At 38.8% G+C, this 24396-nt stretch overlaps 6 protein-coding genes across 6 annotated transcripts; 3 read left to right on the forward strand and 3 right to left on the reverse strand.

Annotated features, from left to right (window-relative positions):
* Positions 1 to 1702: 1702 nt before the first annotated feature.
* On the forward strand, positions 1703 to 4034 carry LOC141823954 (Golgi SNAP receptor complex member 1-1-like). The gene is made up of 5 exons (XM_074711164.1): positions 1703 to 1866; positions 3102 to 3329; positions 3395 to 3562; positions 3649 to 3762; positions 3828 to 4034. Exons 1-5 carry the CDS (start codon positions 1831 to 1833, stop codon positions 3939 to 3941), a joined length of 660 nt encoding a protein of 219 aa, XP_074567265.1. The 5' UTR covers positions 1703 to 1830; the 3' UTR covers positions 3942 to 4034.
* Positions 4035 to 5221: 1187 nt separating this feature from the next.
* On the reverse strand, positions 5222 to 6106 carry LOC141825535 (ATP synthase subunit delta, chloroplastic-like). The gene has a single exon (XM_074712912.1). The coding sequence runs from the start codon at positions 6104 to 6106 to the stop codon at positions 5360 to 5362; it is 747 nt and encodes a 248-aa protein (XP_074569013.1). The 3' UTR covers positions 5222 to 5359.
* A 792-nt stretch (positions 6107 to 6898) lies between these two features.
* On the forward strand, positions 6899 to 15044 carry LOC141822793 (putative cyclic nucleotide-gated ion channel 6). The gene is made up of 8 exons (XM_074710119.1): positions 6899 to 7038; positions 7809 to 7962; positions 9693 to 10269; positions 11246 to 11458; positions 12149 to 12462; positions 13573 to 13684; positions 13812 to 14048; positions 14127 to 15044. Exons 2-8 carry the CDS (start codon positions 7904 to 7906, stop codon positions 14538 to 14540), a joined length of 1926 nt encoding a protein of 641 aa, XP_074566220.1. The 5' UTR covers positions 6899 to 7038; positions 7809 to 7903; the 3' UTR covers positions 14541 to 15044.
* Positions 15045 to 16765: 1721 nt separating this feature from the next.
* On the reverse strand, positions 16766 to 18012 carry LOC141825298 (FCS-Like Zinc finger 7-like). The gene is made up of 2 exons (XM_074712685.1): positions 17591 to 18012; positions 16766 to 17169 (listed from the first exon to the last, which is right to left on the reverse strand). The coding sequence occupies exons 1-2, from the start codon at positions 17929 to 17931 to the stop codon at positions 17061 to 17063; spliced, it is 450 nt and encodes a 149-aa protein (XP_074568786.1). The 5' UTR covers positions 17932 to 18012; the 3' UTR covers positions 16766 to 17060.
* Positions 18013 to 19061: 1049 nt separating this feature from the next.
* On the forward strand, positions 19062 to 21944 carry LOC141822794 (uncharacterized). The gene is made up of 5 exons (XM_074710120.1): positions 19062 to 19218; positions 19562 to 20350; positions 20491 to 20544; positions 20658 to 20845; positions 21496 to 21944. The coding sequence occupies exons 2-5, from the start codon at positions 19606 to 19608 to the stop codon at positions 21580 to 21582; spliced, it is 1074 nt and encodes a 357-aa protein (XP_074566221.1). The 5' UTR covers positions 19062 to 19218; positions 19562 to 19605; the 3' UTR covers positions 21583 to 21944.
* Positions 21945 to 22521: 577 nt separating this feature from the next.
* On the reverse strand, positions 22522 to 24254 carry LOC141823648 (uncharacterized). The gene is made up of 4 exons (XM_074710923.1): positions 24185 to 24254; positions 23478 to 23623; positions 23151 to 23369; positions 22522 to 23076 (listed from the first exon to the last, which is right to left on the reverse strand). The coding sequence occupies exons 1-4, from the start codon at positions 24252 to 24254 to the stop codon at positions 22522 to 22524; spliced, it is 990 nt and encodes a 329-aa protein (XP_074567024.1).
* Positions 24255 to 24396: the final 142 nt, after the last annotated feature.

A 24396-nucleotide genomic window follows, 5' to 3' on the forward strand; every position in this document is an offset into this window, starting at 1 on the left:
CAGTACTCTTCTTCTTCTTTTCTGCTTCTTTTTCTTCTTCTTATTTGGATCTGGGATCTGATGATATTGAAATGATTGACGATCGAAGGGCCAATTAGGGTTCGCTACGTGGTGCAGTGAGCTGTGAGATTGATTTAAAAGGACGGAGCTGGGTCAGTGATGTGATGTGAAGGTCAAACCGCGGAATCGACCGTCAGATTTTGCCGACACTGGGTGAGTCAGGTAATGAACGGTCGAGATTGAACCGATAGGAAAAAATGGAATTTAAAATTAAAAAAATGATATACAACATAAAAAAATGCAACATGAAACTAATATGATATACTTAATTACATAGCTGTGGATCTCACTGCATAGATATAAAATTCACTGTATGAATGTATCATGTTGATTTCATGTTGTATATCGGTCGCATAAAAAGATTTATGCGTAGAAGCTTACATGGCGGAGGCTCGACTGGTAGGCTGAGATCTGTTGCCGCGTCGGAGGGGTGCTGCGAGCCAGCGAGATGGTGGACTGGAGTGAGGCGATGCGGGAGGAGGGGGCGTCGACGAGGGTCAGGCAGGGCCGTCTCAAGGTTCCATGAGGCCTAAACTAAAATTTTTTTTAGATCTTTAATATATTTTTTAAATATAAATTTTTTCTTTACATTTTTTCATTTGGACTTGGGATCGACAACGATGAATTTTAAAAAAAAAATTAAATAAAATATTAATTTAAAAAATAAATTTTTAAATAAAAAAGCTAAATTGCTAAAAAATAAGATTGGCATAAATAATATGGTATATGGATGAAAGCAAGAACAATAACGATATTAATAATTAAAAAATTATATTTTATGACATTTTAAGCACATAAATCAGGTTTGTAATTGTAATAATTTGCTTGTATAAAAAAATAAGAAAAAAAATTGTATTCATTGTATCTATAATTTATAATTTATATAGAATAAAAAAATTATTTTGAAGCAGATTAGAAGAAAAAAAGAGTGAAAATAATATTACCGAGTAAAGAATGACCGAACCTTGAGGAGAAGGATGTCTTTTAGAAAATCGTCGATAAATAAAGAAAATTACAGAGCACATAGTATTGTTCTATTAGCTCTTCAAAGGATGAAGATATAAAATTAGATGAAAGAAAATTAATTAGCCTTACCGTTATTTTTATAATGATGTATCAATTCAACCATATATTAATTTTCATGCATACAACAATTTCTCATGCATACAGACATGTAGGTGTGAACAGTATATCAAATACACGAAGTAGCATCAAATTCTCATGCATAGTTATGCAGATGTGGCATTGCGGAAATTGAAACACCGCGGTCTCGCGAAACGAACACGATTGATATAAAAAAATTTTCATTAAATTTATTTTTAAAAAATAATAATAAGCCCCAATAAAATTGGCGCCTATGGCCTATGGAGAGGATGGATGGCCGTGGGAGGCGGCGGAAAAGGCACAAGCATGCCGTCGGCGGCTGCGGTGGCGGGGAGCGGCTGGCCGAGATCCTTTGTAGAGGAGGAAGTGATTGGCTCTCAGACCAAATAAACCCGGTTTACTTTTAATCTCTTTCTCGACCACGACATAAACCGGTATAATCATGTCCGAGCTATCGGCTTTTGAATCGAACAAACCCGGTTTATTTGCAAATCTCATCGTCAGCCACGGAATAAACCGTGAGAGAGGGGAATTGGTGGGGGAGTCGTCTTCGATCGGTTCGGCCATCGATTTCAACTCTGCGGGCTTCAAATCGAAGCGCTCGTCGCGGAAATCGCGAAGCAACTTTCTCTGGATTCACGCTCGATCTCCGGAGGTCGATCGATCATGGAGGCGTCCTCGTGGGACGCCCTTCGGAAACAGGTGCCCTAAATCTTCCGCTTTTGTTGATTTCGCGCGGAGCTTTCTATCCTCTCTATGATTTGAAGGTTTCGTTGTTCTTATGACTTGACCTTTGATCGATTCGGCTTCCTCCTCTGAATTATGCTTCCTCCTCTGAATTATGTCGGCGCCTTTGATTTAATCAGGAATCAAGGAGCCCTAGTGCCTCAGATCTGTTCGTTTCTCCAGATTCACGATATGTTTTGTGGATCTTAGATTCTCAGTAACCGTCTTGCAAGATCATCGAAGAAGTACATTGACTCAATTGCTCCTTGATCCATATTTCAATTGCTACTTTGTTTAACATTGCATGTTGAATTGAAATTCTGGGCGATCATATAACTTATTCTGCCAGGAATGCTAAAAAAAGGATCAAACAACTTGTCTTGAACTGATGAAACATCACAGTTGGATGTTAAGGCTAATCGAAATGCTTCTAAGCCATCATTTGTAATTTCATTAGTTATGGTATGCACCATTGAGCTTTATGCAAGACTATGTCTAGCTATGAAAATTAAAGTTGTTGCTGAGCCACTGTCAAATTTCATACGAGTTCTTCATAGAATTATTGTTTGTTCACATATGCATAGTTCCAAGATGGTTTCTAGAACTGTTCATATTGTTCTTCATTTACTTAAATGCTAAAAGAATGACTTCTCAATTTTTTTAAGTGCATCTGTAAGCAGAACCATTATTCCATTCATATACCAATTCTTTAGGAGTGAGATTTCACTATAGCTAGTTGTCATAAACAGGGTCCGATGTAAATTGTTGATGTGAGGACAACAAAGAATTTGAAGTAGAATGCATAAGAAACTAGAAGAAATTAAAGACTGAATGGAGAACATTTGTATCATGTCATCATCAAACATGCATCGTATTATGAGGGTTTTCCTCTTATAACACAAGGAGTTTAGGATGTCCCATATGAGAATTTAAGATCCTTCCTAATTCTGAATTAGCTTCTCCATTAAAAGATGAACCTAATTCAATAGTGGTAAAGAATTACATTTTCTCTTGCTATATTCTACTCTACTCGATTGCAGTTCGTTCCATGTTTCATGATATCGAACGTCAATCTGGTCGAGTGCAATCACTAGTCGAGGATAGCTTGTGGACTAATGTCAATCTGGTTATTTTTTTATCAGACTTGTGTTCCACCATTGTTAAAGCAATTTTCTCATTTGATAACTATGTTTCCTTCTCCTTGTTGCTAGGCAAGGAAGCTTGAAGCTCAATTGGATGAGCAGATGACTTCATATCGTAGGCTCGTTTCGTTAAAATCCGACGGTTCAGAGACAGATCTCGAATCTGGAATTGAACATTTACTAAAGCAACTACAACAAGTCAATTTGCAGATGCAAATCTGGGTATCTTCTGGAGGCTCACAGATTATTTCTCACACACTGACACGGCATAAAGAAATTCTACAAGATCTCACTCAGGTACTTGATCATGGTGCACACAAATGTTGGAAAATCAATCTGATCTTCGGTCTGGACTATTTCAGGAGTTCTACAGGCTTCAGTCTAGCCGCAGAGCTAAACAAGAGCGTTCTTCGCTTCTTCTAGACTTCAGAGACTTCGATAGAGCAAAGGCAGGTATGGAAGATGGTGCCGATACTGAGCAACATGCTCTACTTAAAGAACAAGCAGCTATAGGTAGAAGTTCAGGGCAGGTGCGATAACTCTAAAACACTTCCTTCTACTTCAGTTTCATATTGTAACATGGAAAACAATCCTTAATTCTAGTTCTTTCATGTAGATGGACAATGTAATATCTCGAGCACAAGCCACTCTGGGTGCACTAGCTCTTCAGCGCTCCACGTTTGGTGGCATCACTACCAAGATCAGTACTGTCAGCAGCAGACTTCCTACGGTATGTTGATCGATGCACATGATTTCCCTTTTTTTTAATCGTAAAAAATTATATATTGTCTGCAGGTAAATCAAATTCTTTCATCGATTAAAAGGAGAAAATCGATGGACACCATAATCCTCTCCCTCGTCGCGTCAGTTTGTACATTTCTCATGTTGATTTACTGGTTGTCGAAGTAATTACCGTCTTAGTTAATGGCGAGGTGAAGCCATCTTTTGTACCTTTCAAAGATTGGATTTCAGGTATGAATTAGTTCTTAAGGGAGCAACACAATGTTTTGAGCTTGGTCTCCATTAATCCGAGTGTCCATGCTTCACATCAGTGATCGTATGCTTCAATCAATCAAAGAATTTGAGAAGTAGAAATGGGGAAGATGAATGATATGTTGACACTCTTTGTCGGAGAGAGTGGAGTGGCCGAGAACTCAACTGTCGAAAGTGGAGTGCCAAAAGCCGAGTGCCGAGACGCCGAGTGCTCGATTGCCGAGAGCCGAGTGTTGAATCGCCGACTGCCAAGAGCCGACTGCTGAGACGAGTGACAAAGTTGGCGAGTTGAGAGACCGAGTGCCGAGCCTAGAATCGACTGTCGAGACGAGTGACCGAGATGTCGAACCGAGAGCCGACTGCCGAGCCGAGTGGCGAGTGCCGAGTCGAGAGTCGACTACCCAATACCGAGCCGAGAGTCGACTGCCGAGACGAGTGGCCGAGATACCGAGCCGAGAGCCGAGAGTTGAGAGTCGACTGCCGAGTGGCCAGGTGTCGAGGTCTGTGTTCAACATAAGTTCCTTAAAACAGATTTATCCCCTCCGATAGTGTTTAGAGGTCACGACGGACGTCTGTTTCCCAGAATACAACGACAGAATCGGAGAAACGATCAAGCATAGATCGTTCCCAACGAACTGATTACATCCAAAGGCTATCATCGGGGAAGCAGAGGCAAGGAAAGGGAAGCTAGGACTCAGAACACACTTATCATGGTCTTCTATCGCTTCCTCTTTTATAATCTCGCAAGATATCTCCTATTAATTAGAGATTAATGATACGATTAATGGTTTGATTTGAAACGTCAGTAATAATACTCGACCGTATCTCCTATTAATTAGAGATTAATGATACGATTAATGGTTTGATTTGAAACGTCAGTAATAATACTCGACCGTTTCAACATCAAATAATTAACTCGTCCATTAATTTATATGTTACAAAAATTGAACGGGATGACAAAATATTAGTTGATCCGCTTGGGCAAATTATGTCCTGATCGATCCGACATTCGACGCGCGCAAGTTGTGCTCGCACACAAATTATCTTGTGAGTAGTGCAATCCAAACTCTGGATTTGTACTTCATGCGCATCCATGCGTGAAAGAGAGTCTCTTCTCAATTATTAATGTGGAACTAAAACTCCTCCAGAATCTTCTCCCTCTTTCTAATTTTTTATTTCCATTCACATTTCCAACGTGAAAAAGGAGCAGACTTGATGAGGAATTCAGAAAGCCAGAGTTACCTGATCGCCAAAAGGCAATCTTCGACAAAGATTCAAGAAAAACTTGGTGCACGAGGAACAGAAGAAGCAGGAAGAGGATTGTTACCTGTCGATTAGAAGGTAACGGAGGAGAAATCAAGCTGCGTAGCGATCTCATCGAGCTGCTTCTTGACGCTCATGTCGACGAACTTGGACCCGGTCGCGCCGAAGCGAATCGTGAATCCGGCGATGAGGGAAGGATCGAGCACCGTCTTGATCCGCACGTTGTTGGCGCCGGAGAGCCCTTGCACCACCTTCGCGATCTGGGCGAGGTCCTGGGACTCCAAGGCCACCACCGAAGTCACGACGGCGACCTCCGTGTTGGTGATCTTGTTGTATTGCAGCTCGAACTCCCTGATGATCTCGCCGAGGATGTCGATCCGCCGCATGTCGACGAGGATGTTGAGGAAGTTGGCGGTGTAGGGAAGGAGATCGAGGGAGGAAGCGATCTCCTTCACCACCTCGGCTTTCCGCTCCGTCGAGATGGTAGGGTTGGAGAAGAAGGATTCGACGGCCGGGTCGGCGAACGCCTTCTCCACCTTCTCGATGTCGGCGGCCGTCTGCTCGAGGGTTCCGTTAGACTTCGCGGCTTCGGCGAGAGCGGTCGCGTAGCTCGAAGCGGCGGAGTCCGCCATCACGGCACCCAGGGCGCCGCCGCCGTGGCGGCGGCGGGAAGGCAAGACGATCCTAAGGCGTCGGGGAGCGGTAGAGGGAAATCGGCGTAGGAAGCAGGAAACGCGGACAGAGGAGGAGGAGGAGGAAGGGGCGGCGGCGGCGGCGGAGGGGCGGAGGGCGAGGGGAGAGGAGCGGAGGGCGGCCATTTCTTCGGCGAAAGCGAGAACGAAGAGATAGAGTTATTCGGCGTTGGACGGTCAGGATGCGAGATGGATGACGATCCAACGGTACCTATCAACTGGAGATTGAGTGATGGAAGTGAGTCCAACACAGGTCTTTGAGTCAGCGAGAGAAGGACACGTGGCTTTAAATGGGCCTCCATTGAGATAACCCGGGCCGCATCGTACAATATACGGAAAACCCCCCTTGAATTCATGAAATATTAAGTTTGCTCCGCTTACTTTTTTCATTTTAGCCCTTCTTATCTTATGTCCAGTTAACTTTGAGTAGACTGATAGATATTTCTTCACGGGAACTTTCCTGGAACTTTCATCGCTATGCCAATTCTACCCCTACTTCCTTTTTCTTATTTCTACTTTTTGTACGGCGCCCGCTTTATAGGCGGGCTATAATTGTCTTTTTCATTTGCCGATGTTTGTTCGGTCCGATGCTCACGTCAGTCCGAACCAAACCGGCTAAGGTCCCACTTCATTGTTACTCTTCTTGTGATTCTTCGAGACATGCGGGGCCGACGATTGAACCAGTTGCAGGATGGGTGTGCTTTGGGTTATGATCAATTAGGTAACCAAACTGTATCTAGAACAGCCATTTAAGGATCGATTTGAGTCACGATGCACAAATGGTGGTCGCTTAGCACCGATGCCGGCGCATAAGTAGTAATATAAGTCGTGTTTTATCGACCGGCTTGGTTCAATTTCCAGTTGTTATAAGTTGACCGAACCGGTTCAAGTGGGAAATAAATATCTGGTAGTCTTCTACTGCTTTTCTTCGCCGTCCTCGCTTTCTCCGTTCCCGTTCGTCGTGGTTCCCAATCCACTCATCGCCGGAGGAGCCTGCGAGGACTTTCGTCTCTCGTGAGGATCAACAATCGGCTTACTCCCTTGTCAATCCGCTTGAGGTAAGCATCCCATCTCGATCAGGGCCTTATTATGATATCCATTTTTTCTATCAGATGTTGGTTTCGATCCTTCAACTTAGGGTTAGATCTTGGATCGGGACTTAGTCTCGTTCTTTCAAGTTAGTTTTTTTTTGTATCTATTCCTTTGATTTTTGCCTTTTTGTTTTGTTGTGCTGGTTGGTTTACGACTTAAATAACCATCTTTCTTGACAAGGCTTTCGCTGGGTTAGTTTCATATCCTGCCGTGGGATTTAGGATCTAATATGATGTATATGTTCATATCTGAGCTTGAAAAAAACTTCAACTTCACCGTGCTAGTGGTCGATTTAAAATTAATATTTGGCATCATGAAACTTAGGTTCAAAATTATAGACGTTAGATTGTAATCGTAAGTTTACCTGATGAACTTGATTTTTTAGTTGAACTTCAGTTGAAATGAAGAATTTTTGTGAATTTTGTAGTTCAAAAAAAAATTTTCTCGTATAAACTGAAGTTTCTTCTTCACGAGGTGTTCTTGTATAACCTGTTAGAATTAGTTGTGCTTAATATAAACTGGTGTTTTGTGCTATGGTCTGATTTTTTTCATAAGTTTTCACCTTTTATGTTCGAGAATCTGTCTTTGACCTACATTGTGACTGAAATATGTTAACCATGAGGCTGGCTCTGTGTGTGATTGCAACTGCATCAGAAATATTTAGAAAATCATGAATTTTGTAGCTGCTTTGTGTAATGCACTTACTGTTGACAATTGTAATTGCTGTTCTTTGTAGGAGCTATGTTTCTCTGATAGTGTTCAGCTGTTTCCTGGATTATTTCTGTGGAGGGTAGATCATGTATATCATTTATTAGTCTATGTGTTTCAGATATGTTTGATTGTGGACATAAAGCTCAATATATGGACGGTCAAAGAGAAAAGTTTGTGAGGTTTGCCTATTTCTTACCAAGCATGCTAAGTCACACTGTTCATGTCATTCTCTATATGTGCGTGTACAATTTTCCATTTTTACATCAAATTCTTTAAAATTTGTAAACATATTTATCAGTTTTAAATATCACTTTATGAGATCATCTGTGTATACGGAAGCTTTATACTATTTCATATGCCCACATACACATGCATATGCAATCAGAGTTTGACACATGTTAATTTTGATTGATTGACCACTTACCTCACATGCTTAAGCTATCAGGAGCTTGAAAAATCTATAGATTGGCCCACACATTTTGGAAGATTGGTTGAATTGGATGGCCCTAAAGTTAACATCTCTATTGACATAATTGGCATTGTTATTTGAAGTAGTGCAGCAAAACTTGAACATGAAACCTACTCAAAAGCTAAAACTATTGGGAAAAGGTCCAGGTTTCAAAAAACTGCCACCTTGGTTATTTCGACCAACCTCCGCCTCGCTATGGAAGTCACTCCACATTAACCGGGCCATTTATGTGACAGCACAGGTTTTGGTGGGAATGGTTTTTGGGATAAAGTCTTAGTTGTTGTTTTTATTCACTTACTAAAGATAACCCTAGTTTCTATCAACCTCCATTTGAACACCCTTAGGCCTTCCCCCATGTTATCCACAGTCTGCTGATCCACCATTACTACACCTAGGAAACTAGGTGTGTTTCCTAGTTTCCCTTTGATTTTTCATGGCATTTTCATTGTTCTTCTTCTCTCTTATTTCATTGTGGCCTAGTTTATTCTTGTCATTATACTACAGCTATTCCTTTCACCTTTCCACTGCATTGTTATTGCATTTCTATGAAATTTTCAAGATGTTCGCTATAACCTAGTTATCCTTTTGAGGTATTCTTTCAAGTTGATATGCTCATGAAAAATTTTAACCAATGTATTGTAAATATTCTTGTACTTTACGCTCTATATGCCTTACGCTATATATGCCAACTATAGGAAACAATCATCAAAATTAGTTACTCGTAGACCAATAGAATATATGATATTAGTGGATGGATTCTATATGATAGGTAGACTATCTTGTTATGATTGCTATATCTTCACTATGTGTTGCTTTCTTTAATTGAAACTTATCTTGCATTTGATGCAGTCTTATTTTTTTAATAATATCTTAAGCAAAATTTCTAGGCCCTTGCCCAACCACCTCCCATAACTGATATAGTCTTATTGTTTTAATAATATTTTATTGGCAACTGCCTAGGCCTTTGCCTGACCGCCTTCCTTTTAGAACTGCCCCATAATATCTTGGATAAATTCAATACCTCAATCTATGGTTTTTGTATTCTTAACAGAGGATTATCCTCAAACCTTGGATGAAGTCAGTGTTCATCTTCATTATATGTAGTTAAAACTTTAAGACTTAAGATTTTAAAATTTTGACATGATTTACTTTGAAAAGTTTAACAGTGAACTTTCCATAACACCTCAGCTTTCTTATGAAATTAGAAGAGGAAACTGAATCATATTTGTGAATCTTGAACTCCTCCAAAGGTGGTCCAAATTCCATTATTCTTGTACTTCGGAAGTTGATTATGTGGAAGATATGGTAATGCATGATCTGCAATAGTGGAACTAAAGTTTTTCCAAATAGATGAAAGCATAACAAGAACTGTTGAAGAAGATGAATTTACTTTCTTTATCTGTGTGCACTACATTATTAAATGTTTGTTTTGATTTCTAGGCTTGAAGAGTCAAGTCCTGCGTTGTCATTTTCCTCGGACACGGATAGAAGGAATAGAGGCACATTCAATGTTGAAGGATTTGGTCAAGGATCACGCACCTCATTCAAATTCATAAGGGGAGGAGTGAGAAAGGGATTTGAGGGACTTAAGTTTCTTGGCAGGTCACTTAGATTTGGTGCTTCTAGGGAAGTTTTTCCTGAAGACCTCAAGGTTTCTGAGAAGAAGATTTTTGATCCTCAAGATAAATTTCTGATTATAATGAACAGGCTTTTTGTCATATCATGTATTCTTGCAGTAGCAGTGGATCCTTTGTTTTATTATCTTCCTATAAAAGATGAAAATTCAACTTGCCTAGGAATAGATCGGAAGTTAGCTGTTGCATCTACTACCGTGCGGACGATCATTGATTGTTTCTATCTTATTCGTATGGCTCTTCAATTTCGTACTGGTTACATTGCCCCATCCACCCGAGTTTTTGGCAGAGGTGAACTTGTAATTGATACAGCACAGATAGCAAAGCATTACTTGAGAAGCAACTTCATTATTGACTTCCTGTCTGTCCTACCAGTCCCACAGGTGAGTTGAACGCTTATGTAGTCAGCTGGGTATTTGGTATGACCCAAATCAAATTTGTTCACATTTACTATAGGAAAAATATTATCCTAAATTGACTTTTTTATTTTTGTATGTGTTAAATTGAGGAGATATGTTGTATGGTAATTCATACTCAATCATGTCTCTTCAGAGTGACACTTAAGGTTTCTTTATTTTGACAATTACTCAAGAGAACATGCCAATTCAAGATTTTTTAGACTATTATTTTCTCTCTGCAGCTTTCTGTTAGCCAAATTTCTCGTGTCCATATTAATGAAATTATCATTTTTCACATTTGCCTATAACATGAGTTACAGTTATTTGGTCTTGGCTACATAGGAAGCCAAATTGTTATGGTTAGATCAGAAAATCTGAAGTTATATAGCATGTAGAATCATGTGAATCCGTGACACAATTTAATGTTATCGGTACCTGAGAGGTGATTTGATATCTGTTTATTTGAAAGAGAGTAGATATACTACTGTTTTGTGAAACCTGTGAGCTAAATACATTTATTTTTCTTTTTGTTATGTTGGGATTAGAAATTTAGATGTGCTATATAGAAGATTGCTAATAGTGCTGGCAACTTAAGATTGAACGAAGGTGTTCTATCTAACACTGCTAATGCCAGTTTCAAACCTTGATGGAAAAGGTGGAGGATAGAATTATGCTTTAATAGTAAACATAAAACTCTGTTGTCAGCAAGCTAGTAATCATGGATATTGATCCTGTATGACCATAATAAATGGGCATAACTCATTCAAAACATTAATACAAGGCTTGGCTTGCAGTGCAACTCCTCTAGGCTAGTAGTTCCATAATATATATATATATATATATATATATATATTCATGGTAATTGTGTATTTGATGGCTTCCTGGCTTGTCTTATTTTTATACTGGCAGTCTGAGGTATTTATAACTTGACTTCGTCTAAACCCTCGATAAATAAATGCAGATTGTAGTTTGGAGGTTTCTTCATAGAAATAAAGGATCAGATGTACTGGCTACAAAAAATGCATTGTTTGTTATTGTTCTGCTTCAGTATATCCCTAGATTGTCCCGCATTTTTCTTTTAACATCAGAGTTGAAAAGGACTGCTGGTGTCTTTGCTGAAACTGCTTGGGCTGGTGCTGCATATTATTTATTGTGGTTCATGCTAGCTTGCCATGTAAGTGGTTACTTGCTATGGTTTACCTACTTTATTTACATCTTTTACATTCTTGTTTTTCTGTAGATTAACTAAGATCTTGTACCTACAATGGTACCTGAAGAAACTTATGATAATGGAACTTTTCCCCTATTCTATGATTTTGCATGCTTGACCTGATGGATTTTGCAAGTTTCATTGGTTGGCCCATTATTAATCAATTATTCATATGAAACAAATTAATAAATGAGTTTATGGTATTAGGTTGAGATCTCACTAGATGATCTCGATCTGTTTTTTATATGGGTGGTTGATCTTGAGATTTCTAATTGCAGTTAATTAAATCAATTGTTGTTGACTATCAGCCAGTTTCAGATGGTTCATCTTTTTTCAATCTAGGTCACTAACTTTCAAATTGGTTCCTGTGAATCCTTCCATTAGATTTATTACAACTGTGAGTAACAAACAAGTGGAGTTGGTAATGATTAAGTCACATCATGTTGCTAGCATACATGCCACGTTCATGAAAAAAATAATCATCCATGAGGTTATTCATATGGCTGCTCATATAATAGGATTATGCTAATTAGGGATGACAACTAGTAGAGTACCTAAAAAACCAAATGATTGTCTACCTGAATGGAAAAATGGAATTTTCCCAAAAATCGTATGTGGAATATTATATGAAAAAAGACAAGTGATGTTGTCCAGGTTGTTGGTTCTTTCTGGTACTTGTTGTCTGTTGAGCGAGAAGATGATTGTTGGCAGTCAGCTTGTAAGCAGCAACACAATGATGGGTGCATCACAGATTACTTATATTGCGGCAATGAAGATCTTGATGGTTTTGTCGAGTGGCAGAATGGCAACGCTACGGTTCTTCAGGGTTTATGTAATCCTGATGATAGCAATAATACTTTTTTCCAATTTGGAATCTACAAGCAGGCTTTGACTTCGGGTATTGTGGAGTCTAACAATTTCGTTTCCAAGATTGCTTACTGCTTCTGGTGGGGATTGCAGAATGTAAGGTACTAGTCCTATTTTTCATCATCGTTTCAGGAGAATAGTATGTATTATTTTTGTTTTTGTCATGATTCTTAGTTTGTTAGCTTGTATTGTCTATGCTAACTAAAGGTTGAAACTATTCCACCGTCTATTGGTTATTATATATGATCAATGAATTTAACCTCAAGTAGTTTAAATATGGCTGCTGCACTTGCCGTGTTCGGCCGTATAATCAAGTGAACCTTAACAGTATGGCAGTTAAGTAGGGTAACCTTAACAGGTGAAACCAGGACTTTCACTATTTTAATTTTTCATATTCTCCAGTGATGGGCCTGATCTTGTCCTGTTATAGATATTTCAATTCAACCAGCCTGATCTGGTCCAATCTACTTATTATAGTTGAAGGCAAAAACAAAATTATTTTTATATAGTTGGAGTTTTTTATACAGGTGATTGCAGGTGTGTTAGAATTTTTTTATCGGCATAATATTATCGAATGGATAACTTTTCATCCAATAGTTTCTTTGCAACAATTTCCTTTTTATTGTTTGTTTTATCATGGATGTGGTTAATTACTCGTGACAAGCTAAATAAAGAAAGGTTGTCATATGCATTATTTCTGGCCGACATTCAATCCATCAACAATTGATGCGGCTGATTTTGTTTGAACCATTTTCTTCCTGTTACATTTCATTTTATATATTAATAATTCTATTAAATCCTCTCCAGCCAACTTTGAATTCTCATTAATGATTTAATGAATCGAAAACTATGTGGGTTCTTGGTGCTCATTCAATTATATGCAGAAACATCCCTTGGGCATTTACCAAATATTTCATCTGCTGTACCTTTCTATGTTTAAGAACTTTTCGGTGCTATCTACGCCGATAGGACAATTTACCTGTTGCTTTAGTTGATTTAAATCATTTGCCAATGGGATTAATCTTGTGTTAGTAGCCCTGTAAACTTCAGTTGATTGGTCTGCAATTGCCAATGTGAGATCGATTAGAGAGGTAGGTCATATTTTGTATGGGAAGGTTTTAAGTTATGTGGAATATTAAGGATTTGGCATCTGTAACTTACCCAGAAAGCTGCTGCAATGACTGACAAACTTTTCAAATTATGTGGAGCAGTACTCTTGGCCAAGGGCTGGAAACGAGCACTTATCTCGGGGAGGTGATCTTCTCGATCATCATCGCTGTTCTTGGACTTGTACTGTTTGCCCTTCTTATCGGTAACATGCAGGTACGGCCAGTGGCCTCGATTCTCCTTGTCTTTTGTTTGTTATCATAATTCACTACCGTTAGCTCTGCGCAAGGATCTTGTGATAAAGTGGGGTTTAACTTATCATATACTGTTATTATTCTTGCAGACATATCTTCAATCAATGACGATACGGCTCGAAGAGATGCGAGTTAAGAGGCGCGACTCAGAACAGTGGATGCATCACCGTATGCTACCACCAGACCTCAGACAGCGCGTCCGTCGATATGACCAGTACAAGTGGTTGGAGACGAGAGGTGTGGATGAAGAAGGTTTGGTTCAGAGCCTTCCCAAGGATCTTCGGCGGGATATCAAGCGTCATCTTTGTTTAGCCTTGGTTAGGAGGGTAGGTTTCTATTTGTTCATCATTACTTGCTTTGTCATCAGGTGATCAACATCTATATCTGACTCATCTTTTGTGCAGGTTCCTCTATTTGAGAAGTTGGACGAGCGTTTGCTAGATGCTATTTGTGAAGGACTCAAACCAAGTCTGTACACAGAGAACACATACATTCTGAGAGAGGGGGATCCTGTCGACGAAATGCTCTTCATCATTCGTGGGAGCTTGGAGAGCATAACTACTGATGGAGGAAGAAGCGGGTTCTTCAACCGAACTCTTCTTCAAGAACGTGATTTCTGCGGCGAGGAGCTCTTGACCTGGGCACTAGATCCAAAGTCCGGTGGCAACCTACCAACTTCCACAAGGACCGTGAAAGCACTGAATGAAGTTGAAACATTCGCACTGAATGCTGACGAACTCAAGTTCGTGGCGAGCCAGTTCAGGCGTCTCCACAGCCGGCAAGTCCAGCATACATTTCGATTCTACTCACAGCAATGAAGGACATGGGCAGCTTGCTTCATCCAAGCCGCATGGAGACGCTATGTCAAGCGGAAAATGGCCGAGCTTCTGCAGAAGGAAGAAGAAGAAAGACGCAGAAACAACTTGGTGAAAGGCACCACAAGCCTTGGTGCAGCCCTCTACGCATCAAGATTCGCTGCCAACGCAATGCGAGGTGTTCATCGGCTCCGGAACAGGAGGGCCCTCGGACTGGTGAGGTTGCAAAAACCACCTGAGCCCGATTTCACTGCAGAAGATGCCGATTGAATCCAATTCCCCATCGAAGATGTGTGCGCGAGGTAATTCTATATTCACTTAGCCTATATGGGATTGATAACTGTGCCTGCTTTTTCAAGTTCTTATTTAGAATGATAAAGTAATATTATAATGCAGTATACAAGTGTGCCTAGACTAGAGATGTGATGACTGATTCATTAGCTTCAGGTTTAATTGTAAATCATCTATTAATATTACAAGCCCACAATCTAACACTCACTAGCAAAATTTCCCTGGAGAGGTTGAATTCTTCACTGTCAGCTATTTAGCTTTCGACCCATATATCGTATCGCTTCTGTTTCAATTTTCAAATGATTGATAATTATCTAGTAGTTAAGACTAGTTATTCAGCTAATGAGTTACAGTTTAGAAAAAGTAAGTGATGGTGAACTTTGCCTGAACCCTCATAGGAATGAATACAGAATACTATCAATATTTAGATAAATATTTTTTTATTAATTTATATCAAGGTTAGCTTAGATGATCCTCCCAATTCTTTGGAATATGAGAATAAGTTGTCAAAAACATAATATTTTGTGGCAATGTAGTACCAAAATTAACCTAGAAGATATTAGTGCACTTGATCATATCAAAATTAGTGCGAGAATAAATTGTTTAAAGTCTGTATTTGTATTTTTTTTTTTAGTTATTTTTTGTACACTAGATGTGATTGATTGAGTTTGCCAATGCTAGTGTGTTTGTTCATGGAGTTTGGTCAGCAATCCTTGTAGACCAAATGTACTACTGATGATGATGTTTGGTAGATCAGGGTTATTCGATATCGACATGGCTTAATGTTCAATGGATGTTTGAGTTGTTCCTGTGGAATGACAATCATTGGGCACTAATGAATGGGTTTTTTTCCTTCTGTCGTATTCCCGGCTATCGGAAATCCAACGCCAGGAATCTTTGAGAACCCAATATGTTTGAAATGTGTTCAGATTACAATAAGCATGGAGGTTCACATGTAGCTCATAGGGAAGCAAATTAACACTAACAGAACCATACACAATGATTTTACCTCAAGAGAGCTAAGAGATTGCGTAGAAACATTCACCGAGTAGAAAACATTCATCGTTCGTCTGCGGTTTCGATAAATTCTTAGGAAGAAGGATCTCCTCAGATAAGCTTAGGCACAGCGATGATACCTTTACACTCAGGATGGCATCATAGGCTTCACCTACACACTTAGTAAACTAGCTAGTGAACTTGTTACTTTAAATATTTGGAGCTAAAAAATCTCAAGTTGCTCAATTATCATCATCCAACAATGATAATTAACTACTAGTGCCTAATAAGTATTCTCAGATACTAAAATTATCTGTTGAAAAAATCTTAAATAAGTTGTAAAGGGTGGGTGCTTTGAAGAAAGTGGCCTAAAGTGATCCCTGTGATCTATAACCTGGGCCAGTGAAGAGAAATCAGCAAACACCAGAAAGATGTTTAGTAGGATCCACATCAATCTAAATCACCATGACAAGCATGACCTGAAAGAGAATGAATCATTTTGATCACATAAGAAATTGTTTGTGTAAACTATTAAGCATTCAAAGCTCAATGCTATCACCTTGTTTCAAGCTTCAAGATGGGGCCCAGGAGGTGCAAGCTGACAGTGATCTCACCATTAGATTCTTTGTTCTCCACTGGGAGATTAGTGATGATGAAAAAAAGGAGAAGCACGCATCTCATGAATGCTGAAACATCCAAGAACAAGTAGCTCTTTAGTGATGCAAAAGTTGTATCAACGAAAAAATGATAAATCTCAGTCAATCTCATGGACTCAATCCCTGAGGATGGCCGGTTCGGTCCCACGAAAATTTTCTACTGACCACCAGGGTAAATCGAGAAGCATATACAGCGGCCAATTCAGATGTCCAGCATCTTTTGATTGCGTTCTCCATTTGAAAAAAAATTCTTACAAATATACTATAACTGGGGATCGAACAGCGGGCTCCTGGATCATAATCTGGATGTCCTACCGTTGCACCATTACAAAAGTTACATCAACACACATTACTTTGGAGGTCAAGGGATCATGATCACAACCTTGATTGAAGGAATCAACTCATCTCAAGACAGCTCAAAAGATGAGTGATAGCATTCAAAGAGAGAACTAATTTACAGGGAACAGAAGAATCTAAAAGACATTGTGGTGATACATTACTTTCTTGAAAAACATAGTAGAGTTCTTCATTGATGACATCCATTTGGTTGAAAGCAGCTCAAGAAGAAATCCCTCTTCGACTATTTTTCACTAACACTGGCAGTGGAGTTCGAGGGGCATCTCTCTTTCTGCTCATCTAAGTTGATGTGCTGCTGACGGCATTCGAGGCTGCAAAAGGCAATCTCACCCCTGCAAAAGGAAGAAGAGAGTTTGAAGAACACAGACAAGTAGCTTTGATCATACTTCCAAGCAAATATTTCTGTGATAGAAGATCATACAGCATCAAGATTTATGAGAAATTCATTGGATGGAAAAGAAGAATCTTTTCGAAGAAGAATATTTTCTATACCATTAGTATTGATAACAGAAGCTGATTTTTGTTAACTTTGGAAAAAAACCATGAATTCAGTGGGGATTTCAAGTTTTGGTTGAGTGCCAAATAAAAGAAGTGAAACCATGAGTTCAGACAGCAAGAAATGGGGGTGAGACAGTAGTTAGATCTGACGGCGAGCCCTAAAAAGCTATCTTTGATCCAGAAATCCCGAGTAAAGCAAAAAAAGATGAAGGATGGAGCTTTTCGTGTGAAGATCGGAGGGGAGTAAGCAAATACCGGTACATGAAGGCATCCCTGCCGGGCCCTAGTCGCCGGTTGCATAGCCCGCAGGCCCTCAAGAAGGCCGCCGTCTCAGGCGACCCGAACAGCTCTCTCCTCTGCACGCCGCCGCGGGGCGAGAGCATGGACCCCACGAACCTAACCGCGAGCCAGTCCATCCCGACTCCGGCGATCTCTCCCTGCGCCACTCCCAGATGCGGATCGATCGCTTGGCCGCCGATCGATCCTTCCGGATCCGGCAGCTGGGGGGTCTCGACGTCCCAGAGGACGCCGGCCGGGAACTCCGTGGAGCTAGTGGTCCGCCGCATCGGAGGCCTCGGACGGTTCCCGAGCAACATCGTTGCCGCCGGAAGTGGAGGAAGCCGAGACGAGGCGGCGGCGAGGTGATCGGAGATCGCCGAGAAGGAGAGTGTGAGCGAAAGAGGGAAGGCGAGGTGGGAGATCAAATAAGAGATACGAATAGATCCGGACCGTCCAATTTCGATCTGCCTCCATAAATTAGAAGACTGATAATATTTAAATAATATAACAAATTTAAATGGATTTTCGGAAAATAAAAAAATGCCCCTCTATTTTTATTTATTATAACAAAAAATTATAATAAACGAGAGATTCATCTTATTCTTCATAAAAAGATACTCATAGCGAAATTAAATCAATATATTAGTTGAAATTATTTAAATTTGATTAAAATCAATTAAAATTGTTCAAACATGGTTGTAAAGTTTTGGCATAAATTAATATAATAGTATAACCTTTTCGACAATAAAGAAAATAAGGGGTGTTTTTTTCTTATTTTTACCAATATTTCCTATATTTTTATGTGGTATAAAATAAATTTTAAATGTTTAGATAAATTTTATAAGAAAAAAAATGTTCCACATGTTCTCTAAATCTATTAAAATTCATCAATAATTTTAATGAAAATTGGTAAATATAAAAATAGTATAATTTTAATCAAAGTTGCCTAAATTTATCTAGTAATTTTGATAACAAATATTATAATTTAATCAAAATTGCTATATAAATTATGCAACAAAATATTTTTTTTAAAAAAGTAAACTTTAAAAAGTATGAGTGAATCCAATAGAAAATTTTATAATTTTAATTAAACACACTTTAACAGTAACATTATCGAAAACTTGAATTTATTCAATTTGCTTGAACTTGAGCTAGTTGGATGACTCATTTATACCTCGAAGTCCAAAAGAAGAGATTTATTTTAAAAAAAATAAATAAATATATTATAATTTTTTAATTTAACTTTTTATAGATGATCATATGAAAATAATTGTATAAAACAATTGGAGTGATAGATTTTATTTTTTATTGAAAAAATTTATTTTAAGAAAGAAAATATTTTAGGGGCTGTTTGGGTAAATTTCTAAAAATAGGATCTTTTGGGTTAAATTGCTGGAGATTTATTTCCCCTCCTTCGGAACTCGAGCATGAAACTCATCCCCAGACAGCCGCCACCGAGAGCAAATCCAACAAAATTCGCGCGCGTCTCGCATCCTTCGTCGCCCTCCCATCCAAATCCAAAAGCCCGCCCTTTTGCCCTACAAAAGAGCCAAGCTTGCATCATTCCTCCCTCTCTCTCTCTCCCAGGACGATCCGGCGAGAAGGTTAGTGACGTTCTTAGTTTATGTTCACTCTTTGCATCCCCTGTTTTTTTTTTCGGCGATTTTGCTCTTTTATGCCTGCCGAAGATTTCCGCCGCCACTTTTCATACTCTTATTATCATCAAGATCGGAAAGGCTCGATCTTTATGGGGTTTAGGGCCTTTGGTGGCCGAGCGATCTAGGGTTCGCTGGATCGAGTCTAGGTTTTGCTTGGTCGACAATTTGTGTCTGGAAGACAATGTATATGATTTTCAACATCAACAAAAAGTTTGTTAAAGATATTTTTTCCCCTATTTGCGTCACTTTTTTTTTTTAATGTTCTCTTTAAGAGGATTATCTTTTCCAGGTTTTGGGAACTTGCATGTGGCGATTTTTGCAAGGGTGTGGAGAATGGGTGAAGGAGGCGGATATCAAGAAGATGCCGATGCCAGAAGATGTGCTTTGGGTGATGTAACTAATCTTGGGAAAAGAGGGCTTCTTTTGGATTCAAAAAAGGCTTTTTCAGGAGAAGGGATCGACGAAAACAGGGAAGACAATGTCGAGGATAGTTTTGGAGAGGAAAGAGCTTTTAAGAAATGGAAAACAGACATTGATGGCAAAACTGAAGCTTTGGTTGACATAAAAGGGAAGGGCCTTTTCTCTTCCGATGCTAAAGGGGCATGCCAACCTATGTCTTCGAACATCATAGGCAATTTTGTCCAGAGAAATATTGGATCTGGTTTAGTTTCCTTGCAAAAGAATTCTGATTCATTAGCAAATGAGACTGTTGGCAAGTTAGGATCAGGCTTTATATCCACCGAGCCAGTGCTTGCACAATGTGATAAATTATTTGAAACTGATTCAGAAGAAGATTTTTCAGATGGTCATGAAACTGATAGTGCTGGTTCTAATAGATACTCTTTCCAGTCAAAGGATGTTGAAAACAGTTCCACTGGACTAAAATCTTCCAGCTTAGACTTTACAACTTTGAAGGAAGGCAATGTTGATAGTTGCGAAGGTCCCGGGAAGTTCCAAAAACCATCTGGCTCATCGAAAGGCAGTATGGATTCTGGTGTAAATGAATCCAGTAGTGTCCCAAGTTGCGGCAAAGTTGGAATGCTGGAAGAATCTTGTAAATGTCCTTTTTGTCTCAAAGGTAAGTGATAGTTCTTGTCTTTCTGTTGGAGTATGTTGATATTGCATATAGCACAGTATTGGTATGGTATTTTAACTTCATTTTTGTTGTTGTTCACATGTCTAATTGTGGATTTGTTGCTTACATGACATGTAAACCAGCGGCTTACATATGGGCAGACCTAAATTATCAAGACACTAGAGCGAGACTTGCCGGTAAGCTTCTGATAGTTATCCTCACATTTAGAGCACCCTTTATTCTTGGTTACATGTTTTACATTAGGGAAGGCACAATTCAATCGATTTGATTTTCTGCTTTTAATTTATAGAATTGAAGAAAAGCAGAAGACTTGCAAGGTCTTTAGAAGCACGAAGTTGCAGCAACAAAAGTAGTATCAAAGCTGCTGCTCGGAGGATCTCAGATACATCTGCTTCATTGGAGTCTGAATTAACTCAACAGTGGCGATCACTTTTCCTTTGCACAGAGAATATTGTTGCCCGTGAAGCTTCTGAGCTTGTAAGTCCTTCCTTATGACTTCCTTTGTTTTCCCATTTTCCTAGTACAGTTTTTACTAGGCTAAGGTTCTTGTCCTTTTGTCAGAAATCTGAGATGGCTCATACAAAGTCCTTTGCTAAATCATTAGCAAACATGGTATCTTTCACAAATCTCTAGTAAGATATCCAAGTGCACTAGTTGAAATATGTAATTCGAAAACCTTTAAGGCTATATGTTTAGATGACTGATACTCTTAAGTCTTGATTCCTTACTATTATTCTCTAGTTCTTGTAAAAATGAGATTTGAGAAGATGCCTTCTTTTTCACTGAAACTGATTTTGTCTGTCTTAGGTGCCTTTTATTCGATCGGAATTTTTTTTTCCTTTTATGATGCAAGGATTTGATTTTTGGTGGTTCACAGATGGAATTTCATCGAAAGTTGTCTATGATTTTGTTTTTCTATTGAAATTAAGATAAGTATTTTATTACATATGAAAGAGTAATATTGAAAGGCATCAAGCATGCACTTCAGTAATTAGCAAAAATTAGTTTACTTCGACTTCCCTGTCCATGTGCTTACAGTATGCTTTGCATAATAGTTATTGACTTATTCCTACAATAGCATTGCATTAGTGATACATTGCTCAGCTTATGTTTTCTGTCATTTGCAGCATGACAAATTTCTCCGGCTGAAAGAGTTGAAGGAGAACTGCAAGAGAGATTTGGAGAAAATTAGTTTGGTTCCTTCAGAGAAATGATGTCATCATAAGTCATTTCCGAGTTATTTGATTCAGTAATTAGGTAGTTTCGCAAGGAAGATCCAACATGGAGTATCAATTTGTTACTGAGAAAATTCTGAGAGACCATTTAAATAATTAAGATTATTGCTTATTAAATTACTTAATGGCATGTAGGTCAGTGATTACTATTTATCTTATGCTACAGCTGCACCACAAGCAGGCACTTCTTGTGTATAATGATCGGAAAGGAATATCCATGATACCATGAATGTTTCAGTTTCAATTGTTGTTTTGCCCTTAGAGCTGGATCATCAATTTAATGTTGTACTTCATTCGGTTTGATTAAAATCCAGCAAGCACACTGAAACATTGTATGAATTTTCAACTTCTATGCAATTTTATTTGTAAGTGAAGTATGTCTCATATTGCTGACAATATGTTATCTGTGCACTTTAGTTATCTGGAATTTAAGTTTCACAAGTGAGTCATTTTAGACTGCATTGATTGATGGCATTGAGGTAAGCTTTGAATGCCAAGATAATTATTTTTGCTGTGTATGATATAGAAAAGCAACAAGTATGAAGGTGCTCCTGAAATCACAGAGATAGCGAAAATTTTCTTCTAATCTTTTCGAACGACAATACAGGTTTGTCTCTTCTTTTTTGTCCTTCTACAGAACACTGGATGGATATCATCATTTTCCTGTCTCTTCTATATTGCAGCTTAAACTTAAACCATTGCTTGGATTCATGAGTTAAGTACTATTGCTCTCTCTCCAAGTTTCTTCTAAAACTTCTTTATTTACAATTCGCATTGGTGGTAGTTAATTTCGGTAACCTCTTTGAGCAGCTTTAGCGAAGATCTAAATATCATCAGAAGTATTCGACCTGTCTATGGTAATAGTCTTCTCTTCCTCTTTTCAATTTTATTGCTATATATTTCATTGACAAAGCAAGTTCAGTGAGACATGTTCTTGGAGTTGTTGATGAGTGCAATAAGGAGGTCGCCGACCAAGCTTTTCGACTTATCACTATCACGACTGCTGCTGCTGCTGCTGCTGCAGAATTCATTCCTTATTAGACTTTCCAGGGTCCAACCAGTCTTTGCGGTGAAAACCTTGTTTATGCTCTTAATATCGATATTGAAACGCGACACCACTGTTCTTATCAGAAGGGGTTGTACATCACCAACCATCAATCTTCTTTGTAGTTGCTTCGCAAAGTGCTTTTCAGGTGACTGAATGCATCGAATTACAATGCGTAGATTCTTACCAAATTCACCACACTTGTCCTTTTTCAGAATCTTCTTGAACTCATGGCCATAGAGTTGTTTAAAAGAGGAGAATGTAGTCCTTATTTGGCATGTGCTTCTGTTTGCCAGTATGAGGATTATGTTCTTTTGATCAATGTATCTTCCACTTTCTATTGCTTCATAGAGTACCTTTGCATCGCAGATCGCCAAGCTTGTGTCGGCTCTCTCTTCCTTTTTATTTCTCAGAACTCCCATCAGAATCTATTGCGGAACACTGATTCATTTTTAGTGCCAATCATGAACTTGTTCGAAGAGAAAAAGAGGGTGAAACTCACCTCCTTCATGCTGCCTTTTGTCTTGTTAGAAACATCTTTCTCAAGTTTGGAGTTGTACTTAATCTGATACACTTGTTCGCAAGATTTCAGCTCAGAAGTCGATCGTGTACAAATTATTTCGACGATGGTGTTAAGGTCAGCATTGCTACCAAAAAGTGCTGCTCTTATTATCTCAGCATCTCGCTCGGAAGCTTCGCTCACTAGAAGGTAAGCTGCCCTCTATATCAAGTCAGATGATCATTAGACTCATTGATCGATCTGTCATAACCAGTTTCTTCTACTTATAATGTGAACTACTCAGGTACATGAAGAAAAAAACTGACTTACAGAGAAAGAATCATGTCCTCGAGCGAGGACATGGAGGAGTTCATGATTATAACGAGCACGGTAAGTGACTCGAATACGCTTGATTGTTTCTGTATTTGTTGCAAGAATCTCCACAATTCTTTTTGGATCCATTGATGTTGAATTTCCTGTTTTCAAGATAAATACTTGTTGAGTTTGCTTCAGTTTGAACAACAAAATGCTAAAAGAGAATTTGTAGGACTAGAACATGTGCACTATCAATGAACTGTCAATGAGAAGTACTATGGGACCATACACATCTTTGTTAGTCATGGTTACTACTAGTGAGTTTCACTAATTTTCAAACCGGTAAAGTTCGCAAGCAACTCAAATCTTGTCTATCAATGGAGGCAACATTAGAAGCATTAGAAGGCTTGGAGTTTGGCTTAACTTGGGCTTGGTTAGCCTATATGTTACTAAAAACATTAAACAAACTTAAGATATAGGGAAAGGTTGTAATGATCTCATACATTCAGAGACAACATGGTTTTCATGCTTGACTTGGGTACATGACATGGTCTATCTTGTGCTAACTAGGTTGGACTAGGATGTGGGTGACTCATCCCATTTGACACCATAAAAGTAGAATACCAACAATACGAACATCACTAAATGAGTAGATTACCGATATGCCACAAGTAGATTTTGATATGAACTAAAGTTTAAGTAGAAGTTCATTACACTTGTACCAGAAAAGAAATTGTGAAGGCAGACAGAATCAGCTTCAAGTGTAGTGAGTTGTTGCCTGTTAGCATTCATTCTGAAGGGTCTCCCTTAACATTAGCTACAGATTGTGCCTGGGACTTGAATTTAAAGGGTGCAAAATTGGACACAGAATATTACTTCATGCATTACTTCATGCATTACAGATGGCACAAGAACATATACTTCATTCCAATTT

Source organism: Curcuma longa, chromosome 3 (assembly GCF_044706935.1).
Source record: "Curcuma longa cultivar G26 ecotype Majalengka, Jawa Barat chromosome 3, ITB_CL_G26_1.1, whole genome shotgun sequence".
NCBI classification, from domain to species: domain Eukaryota; kingdom Viridiplantae; phylum Streptophyta; class Magnoliopsida; order Zingiberales; family Zingiberaceae; genus Curcuma; species Curcuma longa.

Coding starts and splice junctions, on each gene's coding strand:
- LOC141825535 (XM_074712912.1), bottom strand. CDS start 6,106: ATGGCCGCCCTCCGCTCCTCTCCCCTCGCCCTCCGCCCCTCCGCCGCC.
- LOC141823954 (XM_074711164.1), top strand. CDS start 1,831: ATGGAGGCGTCCTCGTGGGACGCCCTTCGGAAACAG. Junction 1,867..3,101: donor GGGACGCCCTTCGGAAACAG/GTGCCCTAAATC, acceptor CCTTGTTGCTAG/GCAAGGAAGCTTGAAGCTCA. Junction 3,330..3,394: donor TTCTACAAGATCTCACTCAG/GTACTTGATCAT, acceptor GGACTATTTCAG/GAGTTCTACAGGCTTCAGTC.
- LOC141822793 (XM_074710119.1), top strand. CDS start 7,904: ATGTTTGATTGTGGACATAAAGCTCAATATATGGACGGTCAAAGAGAA. Junction 7,963..9,692: donor CAAAGAGAAAAGTTTGTGAG/GTTTGCCTATTT, acceptor TTTGATTTCTAG/GCTTGAAGAGTCAAGTCCTG. Junction 11,459..12,148: donor GGTTCATGCTAGCTTGCCAT/GTAAGTGGTTAC, acceptor GATGTTGTCCAG/GTTGTTGGTTCTTTCTGGTA.
- LOC141823648 (XM_074710923.1), bottom strand. CDS start 24,254: ATGAATGCTAACAGGCAACAACTCACTACACTTGAAGCTGATTCTGTC. Junction 23,624..24,184: donor CCTTCACAATTTCTTTTCTG/GTACAAGTGTAA, acceptor TCTTGAAAACAG/GAAATTCAACATCAATGGAT. Junction 23,077..23,150: donor CAAAAGGCAGCATGAAGGAG/GTGAGTTTCACC, acceptor GTTCCGCAATAG/ATTCTGATGGGAGTTCTGAG.
- LOC141825298 (XM_074712685.1), bottom strand. CDS start 17,931: ATGTTGCTCGGGAACCGTCCGAGGCCTCCGATGCGGCGGACCACTAGC. Junction 17,170..17,590: donor AGGGATGCCTTCATGTACCG/GTATTTGCTTAC, acceptor TTCCTTTTGCAG/GGGTGAGATTGCCTTTTGCA.
- LOC141822794 (XM_074710120.1), top strand. CDS start 19,606: ATGGGTGAAGGAGGCGGATATCAAGAAGATGCCGATGCCAGAAGATGT. Junction 20,351..20,490: donor ATGTCCTTTTTGTCTCAAAG/GTAAGTGATAGT, acceptor CATGTAAACCAG/CGGCTTACATATGGGCAGAC. Junction 20,545..20,657: donor CACTAGAGCGAGACTTGCCG/GTAAGCTTCTGA, acceptor TTTAATTTATAG/AATTGAAGAAAAGCAGAAGA.